Raw genomic sequence first — 19730 nt, 5'->3', positions numbered from 1 at the left:
TCGACCTAGAAACACCTTCAAGAGTTGTAAAAGTTGGGAAAAATCTTGGAGCTAAAAGGAAGAAGGATTTGGTCGAATTCCTGAGGAAGAACCTGGACGTCTTCGCCTGGTCGCATGAAGATATGGTGGGAATTATTCTGAGTATAATAATGCATACCTTCAACTTGGACAAGAATGTGCCTGCAAAGTCCCAAAAATGAAGGCTTTTGGGGAAGGTACGGTCGAAAGCATTGAAAGAAGAAGTAGCTCGCCTACTTAAATGCGAATTTATCAGAGAAGCAAAATACCCGATTTGGGTTGCTAACCCCGTTCTGATCCCAAAGAAAAATGGGAAGTAGGGAACTTGCATTGATTTTTTCGATCTCAACAAAGCTTGTCCTAAGCACTATTTCCCATTACCAAGAATTGATCAGTTGGTAGACGCCACAGCCAGTCATGAGCTCATGTCTTTCATGGACACGTATTCTGGATATAACCAAATCGCAATGAACCCTGTAGACCAAGAGCATACCAGTTTCATGACTGAGCATAACGTATACTGCTACAAAGTTATGCCAGTCGAGCTGAAGAATGTCGGTGCTACATACCAACGATTATTCAACAAAATGTTCGCTAACCAGATCGTGAGAAACATGAAGGTGTACGTCGACGATATGCTCGTTAAATCAAAGACTGTCAGTAACCAAGTATCCAACCTGGAAGAATGTTTTGGCATACCAAGGAAATATGACATGAAGTTGAATCCCTAGAAGTGCACTTTTGGAGTTTCATCGGGAAAGTTTATGGGGTTTATAGTCAACACAAGGGGGATAGAGGTAAATCCAAAGAAAATTAGGTCATTGTTGGAAATTCCTTCACCTAGGTCGCGTAAGGAAGTGCAAAGTTTAACTGGAAAGGTGACGGCCTTAAACCGCTTCGTCTCAAAATCCACTAACAAGTGTCTCCCATTTTACAACTTGCTTAGAGGAAACAAGAAGTTCGAATGGACCGAAGAATATGAACAGGCATTTCACAACCTGAAAGCGCATCTGGCTGAACCCCCTGTACTATCAATACCGGCGTCCAAGGAATGTCTGTTCCTATATTTTTCCGTGACGGAAAATGCGGTCACTGCTATGTTAATTCGAGAAGAAAATCAGGCGCAGAAACTCGTGTATTATGTAAGTAAAATACTTGTCGGAGCTGAGTCCCGGTATCCATTGATAAAAAACTCGCGTTCTATCTTATTTTGGCTTCAAGGAAGGTTAGACCATATTTCCATTCCCGTTCTATCCACGTCTTAACCGACCAACCTTTAAGGTAAGTTTTGAAAAAACCTGAAACGTCGGGAGGTCTACTAAAATGGGCCATCAAACTCAACCAGTTCAAAATATTATAATGCCACGGACAGCAATCAAGAGTCATGCCCTCGCTGATTTTGTGGTTGAGTGCACAGGTTTTCAAGATGAGCTGATAAGGGAACCGATGTAGGAATTGTGGAAAATTTTTGTTGATGGATCTTCTAATGAAAACAGATTACGAGCTGGGATAATTTTAATCTCACATGAAGGGCATCGATTCCATACGGCTCTCAGGTTCGCATTCGAAGCATCCAACAACGAAGCCGAATATGATGCCTTATTGGCAGGGCTAAGGGTGGAGAAAGAGCTAAAGGCAAAGACCATCCAATGTTATAGTGATTCTCAGCTCGTAGTCAATCAGATATTGGGAGAATTCCAAACTCGCGGTATCAAGATGGCGGCCTACTTAGCCAAGGTTAAGGGCGGGTTGTCTAAATTTGAGTTTAGCTCCGTTGAACAAGTACCCCGCGAGCAGAATTCCAATGTTGATGCTCTGGATCGACTTGCTAACACCAAAGAGGCAGATACATTGAATGTAGTTCTGGTGGAATTCTTGGGAAGCCCGAGTATAATAGCATAAACAATTAAGGTCGGAATGATTGACATAAAACGACCTGGATGACCCCCATAGTGGAGTATCTCACAACTGGAAAGTTACCTGACAATCGAAAGGATGTAAGAAAGTTGTTGTATCAAGCTCCATGATATGTTATGGTTGAAGGGATTCTATATCGATGAGGGCATTCGGTACCCCCTCCTACGATGTTTTTTTCTCGAGGAAGCATTGATTATCTTGCAAGAAATACACGAAGGCTTTTGCAGAGACCATGCTGGGGGGAAAAACCTGGCTCTGAAGGTATTGAGACAGGGCTATTTTTGGCTCACGTTGACAAAGGACTCAATCTCGTATGTACAAAAATGTGACAAATGCCAACGCTTCGCCATAGTTGCCTGAGCTACTCCCATTGAGCTAACCATGATCTCATCCCCTTTGTCGTTTGCAGTATGGAGAACTGACTTGATTGGTTCTTTACCAACAGAAAAAGGAGGAGTTCGTTATGTTTTTGTCTCCATCGATTACTTCACAAAGTGGGTAGAGGTCAAACCTCTGGAAACCATCACCGTCGATTTGGGCTCCCGAAAAAGATTGTGTCTGACAACGGAACCCAGTTCGATAGCGATCTCTTCACAAAATTTTGTGAAAAATATGGCATAACCAAGAGTTTCTCGTCGATAGCATACCCACAGTCCAATGGGCAGGTCAAGGCCGTAAAAAATACCATGAAGGCGAGCTTGAAGAAACGATTAGATGAAGCCAAGGGATTATGGCCCGAGTAGCTCCCATAGGTACTCTGGGCCTATCGGACCTCACATCGAACCTCCACGGGACATACCCCTTTTTCTCTGACCTTTGGAAGCGAGGCTATGCTCCCGATTGAGGCAATGGTGATGACCCACAGACAGAAGACCTTTGACCAAGATCAGAACCATGAGCTACTTAATGCATCCCTTGATCTAATTGAGGAAAAATGAGAGGCATCACAATTACAGCTCGCTCATTATCAGTAGAAAATCACTCGTTATTTCAATTCGAAGGTAAGAGGATGCAGACTTGGGTTAGGCGATTTGGTTCTCCAAAGGGTGTTTTTGGCAAGTAAAGATCCCAATAACAGTGTGTTAGGGCTGAACTGAGAAGGACCATACCAGATCGTGGAGATCCTGTGTGAAGGGACTGTCAAGCTAGCCCGGTTAAGTGGAGAAATAGTTCCACGAACCTGGAATGCCCTACACCTCAAAAAGTATTATCAATAATTTTGTTGTCTTTAATGTTTTCGGAACTACTGTTTATGTAAGGCTTATTTATAAAATCCATTTCATTTTAATAACAATTGAATTATTACGTAATCAATCTTATCATTTTATTATCGTGGACTCACTTTGTAAAAGCAACCTAGAACATTTATAAGTTCTGGTTGCTTGGGGGCACATAACCAAAGAGAGATTTTAAAAGAGTCCAGCCTATTCGAATGAAATATGAAACTTAGAGTTTGGAAAAATTTATAATTCAACAGTTTTTTAAATTTTAGATTTTCAAAATTCTGAACACGAACTAAGTTTGAGAAATTTATAAAAATAAATCCCTGGATATAACCAAGCTCGAGGCCTGATTCCTAGCAGGTACAATGCTATTAAGCCTACTAAAATCCCTGGATATGACCAGGTCTGAGGCTTGATTCCTAACAAGTACAATGCTATTAAGCCTATTAAAAATCCTGGATACGACCAGGTCTGAGGCTTGATTCCTAGTAGGTATGACGTAGTTAGTCGAGCCATCAAAAATCCATCCTGATCTAAAGACAATCCCTAAGATTTTGAATGTGCAAGAATCCAAGAATTCACAAACATGAGAAAATAATAGAACTAAGGGGAACATAAATAGATCACAAAATTAAATATGTATTAAAAAATATATAGTTATCTTGAGGAGAAAAAAAACCTCGACCTCAGCCCAAAGGCGATTGATTTGGTCCCTAGGGACTTAGTTACAAAGCATAAAATAAAATAAAAAATCATTGAAGTCCTTCGACTCGCTCGGAAGAGGTCACTTCCTCGCCATCTCCTTCGGCAGCATCAGAAGCGTCAACGGTCTCAGAGGGTTCTTGTGAGAATCGAATATTGAACTCGGTAAGATAAGGCTCCCGAAAACCTGGCTGCATGAAAGAGAAGTTCTCGTCCTGGTTGAAAGCCCAACACTGGTAAAGAATCTCCTCCATTTGATTCGATGACTCCGCAATCTCTGACCTCGCCCTCTCAGCCTCCTCATTGGCTTTTGCCTCGACCTTGTCAAGTTTCTTTTTGAGCCTTTCATTCTCGGCCTGCAACTAGTCCAGGCGACGACTCTTTTCCACGACCTAGTTCTTAGCAATCTGCTCGCCTTCCTTTGCAGCTCGCTCGCTCTCCTGGGAGGAAACTAGGGCGGCTTTGGTGGACTGCTCGCTCTCTTGGGTGGCACTCAGGGTGGCCTGAAGCCCATCATTCCTAGCTCAAACCCAAGCAATTCCGCAGAATTGAGCCAGGACGGACTGCAAAAGGAAAAGGCAAGTCAAGGTTAGTTTAAAAAAAAACAAAAGTTAGAAGAATGAGAAGGGCCCACAGTGAAGTTCATCCACATAGCGGACTCGAGAACGTCTTCAGGAGTACGCTCCTCCATGGCCCTCAGGTCCTTGGCATTGGCTCTATAGGCATGGCCCACCATATGGCTCGCCATCTTGTATACAATTCCCCAAAACGCCTCGGGGATCCTTGCCAAATCGAGTGGCTTTACCAGGATCTGAACAGAGGGAGCTTCGCCTTGGATCACTTGAGGAACTGAAGGAGGTACATAACAAGGAAAAGGAGGTGAAGCCTGGAGAACTGTGATTGTTGTCACCGAAGCTGGGGGTTGAGTCTTTTGTGGTTGTTCTAGAGTGGATCTGGAACCTTTGTCTTTGATTGGAGACTCGGTGGAAGTCCCAGTCTTGGAAGCATGTTTCTTTGGCAATTTGGGCCTCTTCACCACCAGACCAACTCCGGCCTTGCCAGCCTTAAAGGCACCCCTAAAACCCGAGGCATCTGGCAGGTCTATCTCTTCGCCTGAAAAAGAATGAGCAGAAGAGTCAGATACAAAGGATAATTAGTCAAAGTAATGCAAAGACAAGAACAAGAGCAAGAACCCTACCCTCCGAACTAGAGGAGGAATCTACTACGATCAGCTCGGGGTTATGGACTGGGCTAGGTATAACCTCTAACTCCTAGACTACCGGAGGTGGGGGAGAGTCTAAAATTATTACATCCTGTCCTAAGGGGTTCAAGTTCTTCTTCTGAACTGGATTCATCTACAAAATTGCCTAAAGTCAAGGGAGAATACAACCCAACATAAGGAAGGCCATATCCTACGATTTCTCCTGTATTCCTAAAAAATGGAAGACCTAAAGTGGAGGGTGTTGTCAACCACAATGGTGCATCTAGGACAGCTATGGTCATAGCGTATCACCAGATGATCCACACATTGAAGGAGTGTGGTGTTCAGGTTCGGGTTAGTAGGATGGAGACTAACGAGCTAGTGGGGGTTGAAGCGAACTAGCCTAAAACTGGCAGCAGCCCGATCTAATTCTCTATATGGGTTACCTTGGCCAGAGGGGCCAGCTGTTGCCCCAAACGCAGCTCGCTCTAGATCAGGACCCTGATCGTCTTCAGGAGCTCTCCTCTTACGCACCAGCAGTGCCACATCTTCTTCCTCCTCAGTGTCTTCAATGGCTAGCAAGATTTCTTGAGGAGGGGGGAGCACAGGAAGAACGAAAGGTGGAACTTGGGTCCTGATAGCCAGTGTCTGGCCTTTGCTGATCAGGTTGTAGGCCACCATAGTAGCATCGTTCACAACTTGATGGAAGTCTTTCTCATTCGAAGGAAGATGAGGCAGTGTCTCGTATTGACCCCAAAGGGTCTCAAACCGCTCTGTCCTCGCGAATATAGCTACACAAGGAATGAACTCAACTAGATTAATTAAACAAAAAAAAAGTGAAAGTGATAAGAGAGTTCACGTACTGAATTCATAAAGGTAGAGAACTTACGAGGGTGATTGAAGTATCGGTGATTGCAGTTCTTGAACCCATTTGACATAAAGAACTGGCCTTTATAGTCATATTGGTGGCTGGGGAGGTCAATGACGGATGCCAATTTGGGGAAGCGAGTGAGGTAATAAAAGTCGTCACCTCGCCCTTTTTGGTCAGAACTAGCCTTAAGGCAGAAGAAGTACATAAAATCTGTCGGGGTGGGGACCTCCCACTCATGCCTCAGAAACAGATATTTTAACCCAGCAAAAAGCCGATACGAGTTTGGGGGGAGCTGGAATGGAGCTAGTTTGACATAGTTCAAAAAATCCATGAAGTACTGGTCTAGGGGAAGGAAGGCACCTGCCTTCAGGTCCTCATCACTCCAAGCCCCAAAGTCATCTTGCAGAGGGGCACAGCTCCGCTCTCCTTCCAACGGAGGTCGAGCGAGGAGGCCATCGTTTCCCATCTCGATCCCGTGGGTCAGCAATATTTTGTTTACTTTCCCCTGCAACGTTATTTGAGACACTATGTGCTCGGCCTCGAAGAAAGCGTTGGGGTCGACGACAAGTTCCCTCTCCACCACTGGACCGAAACGAGGAATTGTAGATTCAGACGTGACCTGCTTGCCTTTGTTCTTGTTTTTGAGTAGAGGAGCTCGTGACATTTTTCTTTGGTGGGTTCATGATCTAGCTCGCCTAACAACAAAGCGGCCTATTAATGGTGACCTAAGATAATTACTAGCTACGTCGATAAAGGTACGGTGATCCGAGGGTTTAAGTGGATTACATTTGGGAATTCAAAATTTACACGAACTAAGTTGTGTCATAGCATCAACGCGTGGGTCCACGCGTAGTCCTAGGCCACGCGCTATGAATTCATGAAATTCCTTAATACTTCGAGATTCGTGTGTCTGACTCGTCAAACTCACTACTTTTCCTTTGAAAGCAGTTTAATGCAAAACCGTTGAAGGAATCGTGACCTTTAAGCCACCCAGAGCCAAACCTAAAATCCTTTTGGCTTCTACATCCAAACAGGTATCCTAATCGATTTACCAGTGACATTTTCTTTGTAAAACCCAGAAAATTTGTCCAGTTTTTGAATACCTTATTTCTAAACAAGTCTAGTGTCATTCTTTTAGCCTAAAACTCAGACATGACCAGAACATGAAACGATATTGAACAAAAAATGTTTTCGAAGTAAAAAACTCACTGGAAAATAAAGAAATGAAAGATTCAAACCAGATGAGGAAATACTTACAGTTTATGCATTCGTTCAAAGAGAATGTCAATGTGTCCACCGGCAGGATCTTGAAAGCTTCTGAGAGACTGAAGGGCGATGAAGGATTTTGGGAAAAGTTTGAGAGAAAAAGGGAATTTTTCTTTCTGAAAGGAAAGTTTTGAATGAAAAAGTGGTAAGGTTCATGTAACGCCCCAACTCCAGGGACCGTTACGGTGTGCCTTATAAACAGTGCTAAACTCGCTAATCGAGTTATTTGGCCAAAAATGTGTAACTAAGTATGATTAGCGGTTTAGGGATTAAAAATTTTGGTTAAGATGTAACGTTTCATTAGAACGTTTATTATATACATTGGGATCCCAAAAATATAATTTAAAGGTCTATTACAAGAAAATATTTACAACCAGTCGATCTAGGCAGCAAAAAAGGGTTTAACCCTAGTTCCACTTCAAACCTCGACCGTGGTGGTCGAGCAGCTGCATATGTACACATCGTCATCTAAGCTCTCCAACTCAAGGATGATCCAACTTTCTTTTGCCTTTACCTGCACCACATAGCACCCGTGAGCCGAAGCCCAGCAAGAAAACTTAATTTGCTCATGAACAGTAATAACATGTCATCAAATCATAAGGCACACGCCTAGCAAATATAGCCATATTCAAGCAGGAAAATGAGTCCACGTAATGTTGAGTATAACACATCAACCAATGATCATAATAATCATCCAGGGCTTTTAGCCCCAAATAGCAGAGTGACAGTTGTAATAGTCACTAAGGTGGGTTCATTCCCAATAGCCATGTGACGATAGGGTCACCAGGGCTTTATAGATAAGTGAGCCATTCACTAGCTTAAACATGATAGGTGCATGATGACTAGTTACCAACATAACCTTCCTCATGACCATAGAGTCATAACCATGGAACTCTGTTCCCTAGCCATGTGACAACCAGTCACCTAGGCCTTAGGCCCTGGCTCTAGTAACTAGTCTTAGACTAAGCAAGCGCTTATAGGATTCATCGACCTTAGGGTCAGTCCAGTGTTAATCCTCCTATAGTCATTCAACGCTGATATTGATTAGATCTAATCTTCATTTGGCTCTGCGTTCAGGACGCTTATGCCATTTCTGACTCTTAGGTCAGTATCCCTGACTAGTTAGTACCATATACAAGTAAGCAATGCCACCAAACATATATCATATGTCAATTATCCAAATAAAGGGCATTCAGCATGCTTACTCAATAATTACTAGCACATTAGGATCATGCATAAACACAGAGGCTCAAGCTCTGAACAATTTCATACTCAATATTCATAGCATGCCCTAATCACATGTTTCTCGTGCATTACATGCATCACATTTAGACATCCAACATGCATCAAGAATAACCATGCATGCCACATATACACAGGGTGCAGTTTTCTTACCTCGGGTTCGAGCAAGAATTAGTAAAATAACAACCCTTGAGAACGATCAATCATTTGATCCTTTAGCGGTCACCTAGTCATAACCAAATATGGAATCCCATCAATAAAATAAATCATAAAAAGGTTTATAATCTAAAACCACACTCCCAGGATCCATCCTGCACTCTCGGGGATCTCAATCTACCCAAACGAGGCAAAGGAACCCATCCCCAAGCCTTAAAAGTCATCCCGAGCCCTAAAATAGGCTTGCTGGAAAATGGACCAGCGTTGCAGCCCTATTAAATGGCGTTGAGGCGCTATTTCAAGTCAGAGAGGCCCAGCTCTTTGCCCTGCCTAGCGCTGTTGCGCCAGCAATGGCGCTGCTGCGCCAACTACAGACCAGAAACTTTCTGGTTTTCCCTCCTTGCAATTTCCCTTGAAACCAACCCTCCAAACCTATCCCAAACATCACCCAAACATCCAATTCAGTCCCTAAACTTCATACATATCACAACCTCTTCAAAACCCAATCAAACTTACACAAAAACTTCCATGAATTCGCACCACTAACACCTCAAATTCTCAACTGAAAAACCAAAAGGAAAAACAAAGTATAGCTTATATTCAAGGATGAAATCTTACCTCAAGTGGGATTTGAGTCCTCTTCAATAGATGAACTAAGTTTCTAAGCTCCCACATTTGATCTCCTAGCTTGGTTCTTCAATTTGAGGTCAAAAATCAGAAAAGGAAAAGAACAGAAGGAGAGGTACGGGAGAGAAAGAGATGAGGACGATGATGCTCTGTTTTTATTACACTTTCTACAACTTTCTAAGCCTTAATGGCTGAAACAAATCCTTAAGGTCAAAAGACCATAATGCCCCTAGGCCAATTAAATCCCTCTAAAGACTTCCAAGGGTAAAACCGTCATTTCCCGCCTATCTCGTTAATTATAATTAACACCCTCCAATTCCCATTATTCTTAATATTCCCAAATTCTAATAATTCATATCCCGTTACCCTTTAATTCCCGGCAACGTTCTAATCACCAAATTACCCCGAGACTCACTCCGAGCCCCAAACTTAATCCCGTTATGACTAGACCAAAAACTTGCATTCCATGATCGTCTCATGCCGAATGGCTCGAACCAATCCACATATAATGTGGTATTATTTATAATTCACCCACATGCATGAAAATACACAATCACGCCCTCTACGGGCCAAATTACCAAAATGCCCTTACAATAAAATGTAGACCCATATGCATGCATTTACCATCATATAATAATATAATTCACATAAACATGCATATAATCATTAAATAGCATAATAAATAAATTATGGCCCTCCCGGCCTCCTAATCAAGGTCTTAAACCTTATTAGGAAATTTGGGGCATTACAGTTCAAGTCTGATCTCCCTATTTATACGTAAACTTTGAGAATTAATTCGGGTCATCCGATTGAGTCAGCTCGAGATCCAAAGGCCAAGATTAAATGAGTTGTGTGGTGGCAAAAAGTTGACAGGACAGTTGTCACAGTCCTTAAAACCCGAACGGCCGCCAATCACAGATGACCACGTGTCCAACACTCGAGTAGTAATTAGGCACGATTTTACATAACAGAAGCCTAAAAGCCCCTACTGTGTGTGTCAGAAAGTGATGACATCAAGCACGAGCAGGAGCTTAGGGGACAAATGTTGTACCCTAAAAATTAGCACAAGTTTAATTGCTCAACTATGGGTACATTTGGCAGATGAATATATGAAAAAGCAAACAAGTAGAACATCTAGTTAATAATGATGTGAGCAGCTCGAGTTGGGACTTGGAAATACGACATTCAGGTGATTATCAGGCTGCCTCTTAGGATAACGATCCAGTTCGAGACATATAGTGGACAGATCCCCTTTTGAGCGCTCTAAAGATAATCTGAATTAAGGTTCGGATAATCTTTGATCACCAGCTCGATGAAGATATTCAGCTCATGGAAACCTGGTCATGACGCATACTGAAGGATCCCGAAAGACTTGGGGGCTCTTTATATGATCATTAATGTCCAGGTTGTATTGCACATTTATCATTTATTATCCGAAATCGCAGGAGTATATTATGTTATGCAATCATATCCCAATGTAAATGGGAATTATCTATTTTAAATGTATACCATATTTATACACATGGTTACCCAAATCTGTCCAAGAAATTCCACTGTAAATATCGGGGATAATGGACAGGGAAAGGGACAGCCTTTTTGTATTACTAAAACTCTGCAGAAATTGTGAGAGAAGAGAATATTTTCTCGTGGACTAGGTGAATTTTAACCACTGAACCACGTAAAATTGTGTGTGTACGAAATAGTTCTTATAAGTTCATTACAGTTTACAAAAAAGCACTAATATCCTTATTAGATTTCTAAATCTATTGTTGGCGAAAAACCGCGCCAACAAATTCTATTTCTTAAATTATGTTAGATGTAAATTTTGTTTTATTTTTATCTTTAATAAATATATCTACCGCAACACTATTTTCTAGTTTATAAATATATTTGAATTGAAACTTTGTTGTTGCATGTATTAGTGTGGTAGTGGAGATATTTAGAATAAAGTAGTCCAATAACTTGTTTCATGTAAATTTTAAGGTGGCATCCTAATATTTGAGCTTTTTATATTATCTTTTTTCTCTTTTTTTTATATATATTTTTGTTAAATTTAGTTTTATGTTGAGTAATATGCTCCTTATTGAGTTTTTTTTTTTTTTTTAAATCCTAGTTTAGAACAATTGTGGCTATTGTAATTGTAGACTATAAATAAAATATTTCTTTTTTCATGTTTTAGTAAACATAGGAGGAAACATTGTGTTGCCCGAGTCTTGGTCCCTACTCGACGGGTGGGTCTTCTTCGGTGTGGAATGACAAGCTTAGTTGGGAGAAGGGCTATTGGTTTCTTTTTTTTTTAGAATAATTCTAATAAAGCTAGATTAGATGAGATAATATAATGTGAATTCTATAATCCTACTTAAATACTTTTTTTTTTAAAATCTATTTCTTTTTGTTAGATATAAATTTTGTTTTATTTTTATTTTTAAATAAATATATCTACCACGGCACTATTTTCTAGTTTACAAATATATTTGAATTGAAATGTTTCATGTATTCCACACAAAAATTTAGACAAAATGACCATAAGATATCATATCATCATCGTCCATAAGATCATGTACCACCAAATCTTAGGATATTCAATTCAACAATAGTATTGTTTGCACAATATCAAGTCACATATGCCAAAGGCAGATAACGAACGCAATTGGGCCAAGTGAAAGCCCAAATACATATGTTACTACAAAATTGATTTTTCATAAATATGGCTTTCATGTCATTACTATACAAAAATATAGGGATTATACTTTTTCTAATTTGTATGGGAAAATTTATTAATAGAAAACCAAAGTATGGAAACACAATTACTAACTAACTAAATATTGGAAACTTGATTAAGAGTAAAATTATGACATAAATTTACCTTTATACACAAATATGGGAAACTAAACTCATAAATGTGAAATTTTTTAGAAAAATCCATATTTTTGTAAATTTTATTAAAAATCTCATATAAAATGTAATTTCCTCTACTACAAATCACGGTAATTATCAAGGGAATTTTTCATAAATATGGATTTTTAGCCATTACTTTGCAAAAATATGGGAATTAAACTTTCCCTAATTTATATGAAAAAATTTAATTAACAAAAACTCAATTTATGAGAAAACTAATCACATATAAGAACTCAAAACTAAACAAAAACACATCAGCAAAATGAGGGGTGCTATGGTAATTAACATAGCAAAACTCCTCTACTAAAACTTGAGTCTTAACCCCAGCCACACAAACCTGTTCTTTGTGTGTATATTTCTGGGGGTAACTGGTTATCTTCTCGTTCTTTGTGTGTATATTTCTTAGGGTAACTGGTTACTTTCAAGTTCTGATGTGTGTATATATTTCCGGGTTCTTTATGGTAACTGATTACTTATGTTACTAAAATCATAGGGTTTGTTTGGCATTGTTTTCAGTTTTTTGTTTTCAAAATTGTGTTTTCAGAAATGATAATAGAAAATAGTTTTTGTAGTTTTAAAAAAACAACAGTTGTTTGGTTAATGTTTTCTAAAAATACTTTTTTAGATTTTTTTTTTTTAAATCTTAAATAAAAAATTAGTAAATATATTTACAAAGAGCAAAATCTTTTAAAAGTTTGTAGTAAATAATAAGATAAAGTAATGTGAAAGAAAAAGTGATGAGAAATAAGGAAGAGAAATTTTGAGGAAGAAAAATTGAGGAGAGAAATTGATGCAAGAAAAAAATGAGAGAGAAAGTGATGAGATAGAAAAAATGAGAAGATAGAAAATGAGAATATAGGAAGTGATGATAGAGATAATAAGTGATGAGAGAGAAAATAAGGAGATCAAAAGTGATGAGAGAGAAAGTGAGAAGATATAAATTAATGAGAGACAAAGTGATGTTAGATAATAAAAATTAAAAAGATTATGTGAGAAAAAAAATGACAATTTTTTTTAGAACAAATAAAAACAACTTTTTGTTGCTTTCAAAATTTTTTATTTTTTGTAACTTTATTTTTTTAAAATTGTTTTCTGAAAACAATGTTAAACACTAATACTCGTTTTCAGAAAACAGTTTTTAGGTTTTAAAAACAAAAAATTGTCTTTTAATTAAGGAGTCAAACATCTTCATAGTTATTTCTTTCCTTTTTTTAATGAAGTGTTCTTCCTTTCTTTCATTCAAATTTGATGTTTCTTTTCATATTTAATATAAGTAACTCATCACCTCTCTTATGGTAACTATCACCCCTCTTATGGTAACTAGTTACCCTTCTTATAGCAGAAAATTACTCCTCTCAATGTAACTCGTTACTCTTCTTGGTAGATGTTATTTAACATAATTATCAAAAATTAATCAAATTACAAACATAACCTTCCAAATTAATAAAACTTGGTAAAGAATAATAAAACTATGACATAATCTAACTTTTATATAAAGATGTAAGAAAATAAACTCATGTAAAAATTCTTAAAAAAACACCCCAGATTTAACTTTATTTTGGAAAAAAAAATTCATATTTTTAGACATCCTATTAAAAATCTCATATAAAATGTAATTTCAAATGTGATTATGGTCAAACTAATGAAAGGTCTTGGTAATCATACAAGTAGAGTCGAGACCTTTTATTTTCAGTGTGGTCAAATATATTAAATTACAAGCTAACATTTCACAAAAAAGAAAGAATATTACATGTTCCAAATCCTACAAACCCTGGTATTGTGAGATACAAATTAATGCAGCAAAACGTATCAAAGAATGAAGAATTTTCTTTTATGCCGATTACTCCAAGTTATCAATAACCAAGAGTGATAAATCACCTTTCAAAGTGAGAGGCTTTGCATGTAACATACTTAGCTCAGTCAAAAACCCTTTCCCCTGTGGAGAATAGTAAGAACACGACAGAACTAAAGATGCAGAGCAACCCTGGTATAAAAAACACCATTCTCCAACTTTCTGGACTCGAAAGATCCGAATCGATACTTTTGGCTGCTTCCAATAGTTTTCCACTTAAATCAACTCCAATAATTCCAGCTAATGTTCCAGCAGTATTTGAAACTCCCATCACTATACCTGCATATCTTGGAGCAATATCCATGTGATTCACAGCAAAACCAGCTCTCCCAAGAGCTAAGAAGCCAAGTGCCACAGAAGAACATAGTACAGCTCCGTTAGATGTTCTAAACATAGGAATCGCCATCAAAGCAAGAGAAGCAACTACAAACCCTATGGTATTCAAGAATTTTCGGGTGTTGGTCACAGACAAGATTCTCTTAGTGACAAAGTGGTCTGCTAACATACCACCAATATTTGAGAATAAAAACATGTTGAGATAAGGCATCATCTTGGAAGAACCCATCTCTTGAAGGCTAAGCTGGAGACCTAATTCAAAGTATGTGGGCAGCCAATTCATCAAAACATATAATGCATAGTGGAAGGTGAAATTATTTACCACAATCGCCCAAACAGGCAAACTAAGGATAATTCTCTTCCATGGGATCTTGGAATTTCTGGCGGAATTTCCTCCATTCTCCACTTTCAACTTTTGGCTTCCTTTAATTGGCAACAAAGACTCCCCAAAACCAGCAGCTGTGGCTTTAGGATGTTCAGAACGAGGTGGGTCAGTGGCATATGCGAACCAAAGCATAGACCACATACCACCTAGCGCTGCCTCAGCAAGAAAAACTGATTGGGGACCTTTAAATTTCACCAGGCTTGGAAGGAATAGCATTCCTGCAGCTGCCCCAAGATACATACCAGAGGTTGTGAGAGAAACAGACCTGGATCTTTCATGGGGTGGAACCCATTGTGCTAGAACTGTGTGAATGGAGGGGAAGATGAACCCTTGTGCCACACCAACAAGCAATCGTGCAATCACCAAGGTTACCACTAAATTGGGATCTAGTGGAACTAATGCACAAGTCATCGACCATAATACAAATGAGAAGAGAAGAACCTTCCTTCCCCCAATTTTTTGGGCTGCCCAACCTCCAGGAACCTGTGAACAGGCATATCCATAATAGAATGTAGAAAGTATTTTTCCTTTGCTAGATTGATTTACCCCCGCAGCATCAGCTGCAACAGTATATGCAATTGAGAAGCCCACACGTTCAATATAGCAAACAGACGTGCAGATAAAGGTCAAAATAACAATCCAGTAACGCTTTGGAAACTTGATCCTCCTCATACTACACTTTGGTGATCATTTATATATCTACATCACCAATTGTCTTCACAAGAATGAATTTTCTCTCTCTCTATCTCTCTCTCTCTTTTGTTTTCTTCTTTCCTTCTATGAGTTGACTTTGCTTAATTCTTCAACTTCACCAAGTATGTGCACTACTTATATGAAATGACTTTCCAAAGGCTCAATTTCCACCAGCAAAGTGATATAAAAAATAGAAACTTCACAATTATTGAAGCATGAAACTTATAAATGTTGATGGAACCTGTTAAGAAGTGGAAGAAAAACATAAATCAATTATTTCAACTCTAATAAAAACAATATCGTTTAAGAAAAAAAACAAAGCACAAGACACTGGGCACATGCAAATTGTTTATAAATGTAAAGAAAATAATAAAATGGCTTTAAAGAAGACAGAAACTAAAACAAAATCTTCTATAATGCTTTCTCTTGAATGGTTTGTGATTGCAAAATTACTTTCCTAAATAGGTGAATATGAATCAAAAATCTAAATTTAGCAATTAAATAAGCGATTTTAGAAATGTGATATGTTGCCCTCATTATTTATGATTTTATAATTTTAAAAATTGAAGTTCATGCTCTTTCTGATTACACAGTCTTAATAAAACTTGCATTTAGAAATATCTGCACATATAACTATGTGAGTTGGTACAATGCTGTCAAACCACAATGAATTACCAGAAATCCATCAAATAATATAAGAATTAATAAATCCAAAACTTGCTTTTTCTAACTCACCAACCATATAAAACTTCTCTAATCTGCAATAAGTGCAAAAGCAATGTTGTTGTAGCATAATAATTAAAATAAAAATCCCAAACATTTTCATTCTGCAACATGACCTAGGTTTTTTTAATTCAAATCAAAGTACAAGTAAATTTTAATAAAACAACAAATCCGCAATGAAGAAAGATGAAGAAAAAAAATATACGAATCTAGATGTGCAGTGACCATGGAAGAAAAGCTAGATTTGATGAAAGGATGAGAAGCGACCAAGGAAGGTAAGCAAGCATCGAATGGTCACTGTGGAGCAGCGAGCTGCAAGCGATCGTCAAGCAAGTGATGAGCAAATGACTAGTGATTCATCTGTTAGTGTGAAGGGTGGAAGGGAATGAAAGTTGGGGCTGGGGCTGGGGCTGTGAAACAAAGAAGAAGGGGAAGAAAGCACAATAATTGGGTTTCGGTTAATATGAAAATGTTGTATTTGCGTTTTCTATTTTTTGATTTGGGATTAGATTTTAATCTAATTTTTTTAAATAAGTGACCAATCAATGTTTCTATGAGAGTCTCCATCTTTTTTTCCTGTTTTGAGAATTATAAAATTGTGTCCTGATCAGCAACCAATCAACACACAAAGTTATTTCCTGAGGCACTCACAAAGTGTATTCATTCCATAGTCCCTACAAGGTAGCATCTACCTCTGCGCCAAAAATTTTGAGGATGTGAAAAATAAAAAATCACAAATTATTGGTTGATAATTTTGCATAACACAAAAGTTGCAGAGGTGGAAGAATTTGTGATAAGAAATCACAAGTTTTTTCCCCATTGGAGAAAAAATATGCTTTAAGATGATACTAAATATGAGATCCTGCAACAATATAAATGAAACTTCATGCCAAGAAAAAACCATAATAATAAACAAGAAAAGTTCATACTCATGCATATGTCTAGTGATTCTGTGAAAACATACACAGTTTTACATCAAGTTACTAACATCATGAAATTAACACCTAATTCATGATAGAATAGGGCTGATTGGTTTGCGATTGAAAAGCTCTTTCTTCTAAAAGGGTGAATCTGAATTAAGAAACTGAATTTAGTATGTCAAAATATGTTTAAAAACATGATTGGTTGCATTGTCCATCTATTAAATCTGAAATTTATAAAACTAAAACTGTGATTGGTTGCCAATCTGAAACCAAAGCAAAGAAAGAAAAAAATGTGAATAGTGAGGTCAATCTAAAAGCAATTTTATTTCGTAGCAATTATAATTTACTACAAACTACAAAGTAAAGAATACACCATTTTCATGACATAACATTCTTGTGGAAGACGTTAAAGGGTTAAAGATGGAGATCACATGATGAAACGTAAAAGACACTAATTGTTTCTAAATCTAATAAAAGACACTAAGGGTTAGATAATTATAAATCAAATACCATAATTGTTTCTATCCAGCGCTTCATACAAGGCAATGTTAGGGCAAGACAAGTTTTTCACGCTCAAACAATAGTTATGGAATGAATGTAAGCAAAGTAACACATATTATTGAACAACATCAAACCAAAAGACAAGACTACAAGACTGCTAAATAACCGTATAATATCAAGAAGACAAATCCTTCAAAATAAGGCTAGAGACAATCTACCAACATCCTAACAGTAAAGTGCAGGTAACTAAAGGAACTAAATAAAACTACACTAAATAAGTAACTGAAATAATAGCCACTCAAAAGCACAAGAGAAGTCTATGAGATCATCCAGCGAAGGCACCGATGACCAAAATCTATGTAAGTAGGCACTTACTCTAAAAGGTTTTGGTTTCTAATCATCAATAAATTACCTAAAAATTACATCCCAAAATCTTAATCAAATTTCTAGATCTCTACCCCTACCAAAATTCAAAGAAGAAAATTTATTAACTGTAAATAAGAATTAAAACAAAGAATAAATAATAATAACACCCACAAAATCAAAACCAGAACCGAAAATTCACTCTGAAGATAAAAAAATTGGAAGCCGCGTACACTGGTGGTCACTGAGCACCGACGACAACAACAGGAATAACAATGGGCAAGAAGAAAAGGACATCAGGGTTTACGGTTATCGTACAAGGAAAAAAGTGGCATTCTCGTTTTCAAATTTTAAGGCAAAAATTAGAGACTTAGATTAAAATTGTGCTTTGAAACATATAACAAATTTACTAGCATTTCCATAAACAAAAATTTAATTAATAAATGATACTAAACATGAAGTCAGACAAATGCACTGGCTATATTTGTCAATTTTTCTCAATTTAAGGAAGGAAAAAAAAAACAGAGCTTCTTCTAACTCAAAATTTTCAGTCAAAAAATCGTCTTTAACTAAGAATAATAAGTTATGTTCGCAATTCTGTTTGTGTTTCTTGTCCTTCTTTTATATTATATCTGCTAGAATAGATAGAGTAATGCTAAAGACAAAAATATGTATACATATATAAAAGACTAATGCTAAATACAAAAGATACATACATATATATAAATGATTTAATTCTAAGCACAATCAGAATCTGTATGGAGCTCACTTTGCCAATTGAAGTTGTCCCAAGACACAGGACATCATCAACAAAAACTTTGAATAATTTTGAGTTTGACTTGGTGATCATAATCCAAAAATGAATCAATAAAAGAAAGAAAAATCAAATTGTTCGAGTGCATTACCTACCTCGTGAAATGCAAAATGAGCTCAGCGTAGAGACTTCAAAAGCTTCAATTCGGCTGCGACCCACTCAGACTTCACAATCGTCGGAGCTCTGAGCCATTCTTGGAACTTTGAGATCTAGAGAGGAAGATCCAGTTTAGGGTTTTTTATTGGTCAAACATTTTTCTATTATTTAAAAAAGAAAAAAAAAACTACCTTGCTTTTATCTACTGAATAATTGAATATAACACCTAAAAAATGAATAATAATAATAATAATAATAATAATAATAGGTGGAAAAAGATCTGAAACCCAAAAAAATCAAATTAAAGATCTAGTCAAAAATAAAAATAAAATTCAATTGAAGATAATTAAAAAAAAAAATTTGTCAGGAATAACTTTATTAAAAGATAATTTAAATTTATTTAACTAGTCATATAGATATTTAGATAAGCCTAAGTAACGTGGAAGCCCCAAATTTAATAATCAAACTCATTAATTGTTTCGTAAAAAATAAAAGTGAATTTGTAAATTGGAAAGAAACATCGAAATCGAATCATATCCTCATGAAAGTTTGCTGAAAAATTATATAAAAAGGAACACTTCACACATAATTTCTCTTCATTTTCTTCAAAAAAAAAAAAATTAAAAGTGGAAATTACATCAATCATTTATGTTTTTTTTCCAAATCTATTTTTCAAATTTATGGAATTTACACTTATCAATGCAAAAAATGTGGGGAATTAAGGGTTTGTTTGAAATTGTTTTAAGTATTTAATTTTCAAAATTGTATTTTAAAAAATGAGAACAGAAAATAGTTTTACAAAGATAAATTTTTTTTAAAAGTTTGTAATAAATAATGAGATAAACTGATGTGAAAGAAAAAATGATGACAAATAAGGAAAGAAAAAGTAAGAAGAGAAATTTTTTGCAAAAAAATTTAGAAAA

At 37.0% G+C, this 19730-nt stretch overlaps 1 protein-coding gene across 2 annotated transcripts; it reads right to left on the bottom strand.

The window, feature by feature from the left end:
* Positions 1 to 13793: 13793 nt before the first annotated feature.
* Positions 13794 to 18979, bottom strand: LOC133819557 (probable anion transporter 5). 2 transcript variants are annotated; one of them, XM_062252832.1, is made up of 2 exons: positions 18803 to 18979; positions 13794 to 15628 (listed from the first exon to the last, which is right to left on the bottom strand). In XM_062252832.1, the coding sequence occupies exon 2, from the start codon at positions 15364 to 15366 to the stop codon at positions 14038 to 14040; it is 1329 nt and encodes a 442-aa protein (XP_062108816.1). In that variant the 5' UTR covers positions 15367 to 15628; positions 18803 to 18979; the 3' UTR covers positions 13794 to 14037. The 2 variants fall into 2 exon arrangements, with proteins under 2 accessions (XP_062108816.1, XP_062108815.1); XM_062252831.1 differs by having other exon boundaries at positions 18807 to 18979.
* Positions 18980 to 19730: the final 751 nt, after the last annotated feature.

This window comes from Humulus lupulus, chromosome 2, assembly GCF_963169125.1.
Source record: "Humulus lupulus chromosome 2, drHumLupu1.1, whole genome shotgun sequence".
NCBI classification, from domain to species: Eukaryota; Viridiplantae; Streptophyta; class Magnoliopsida; order Rosales; family Cannabaceae; genus Humulus; species Humulus lupulus.
This window is presented reverse-complemented; position numbering and strand designations above follow the sequence as displayed.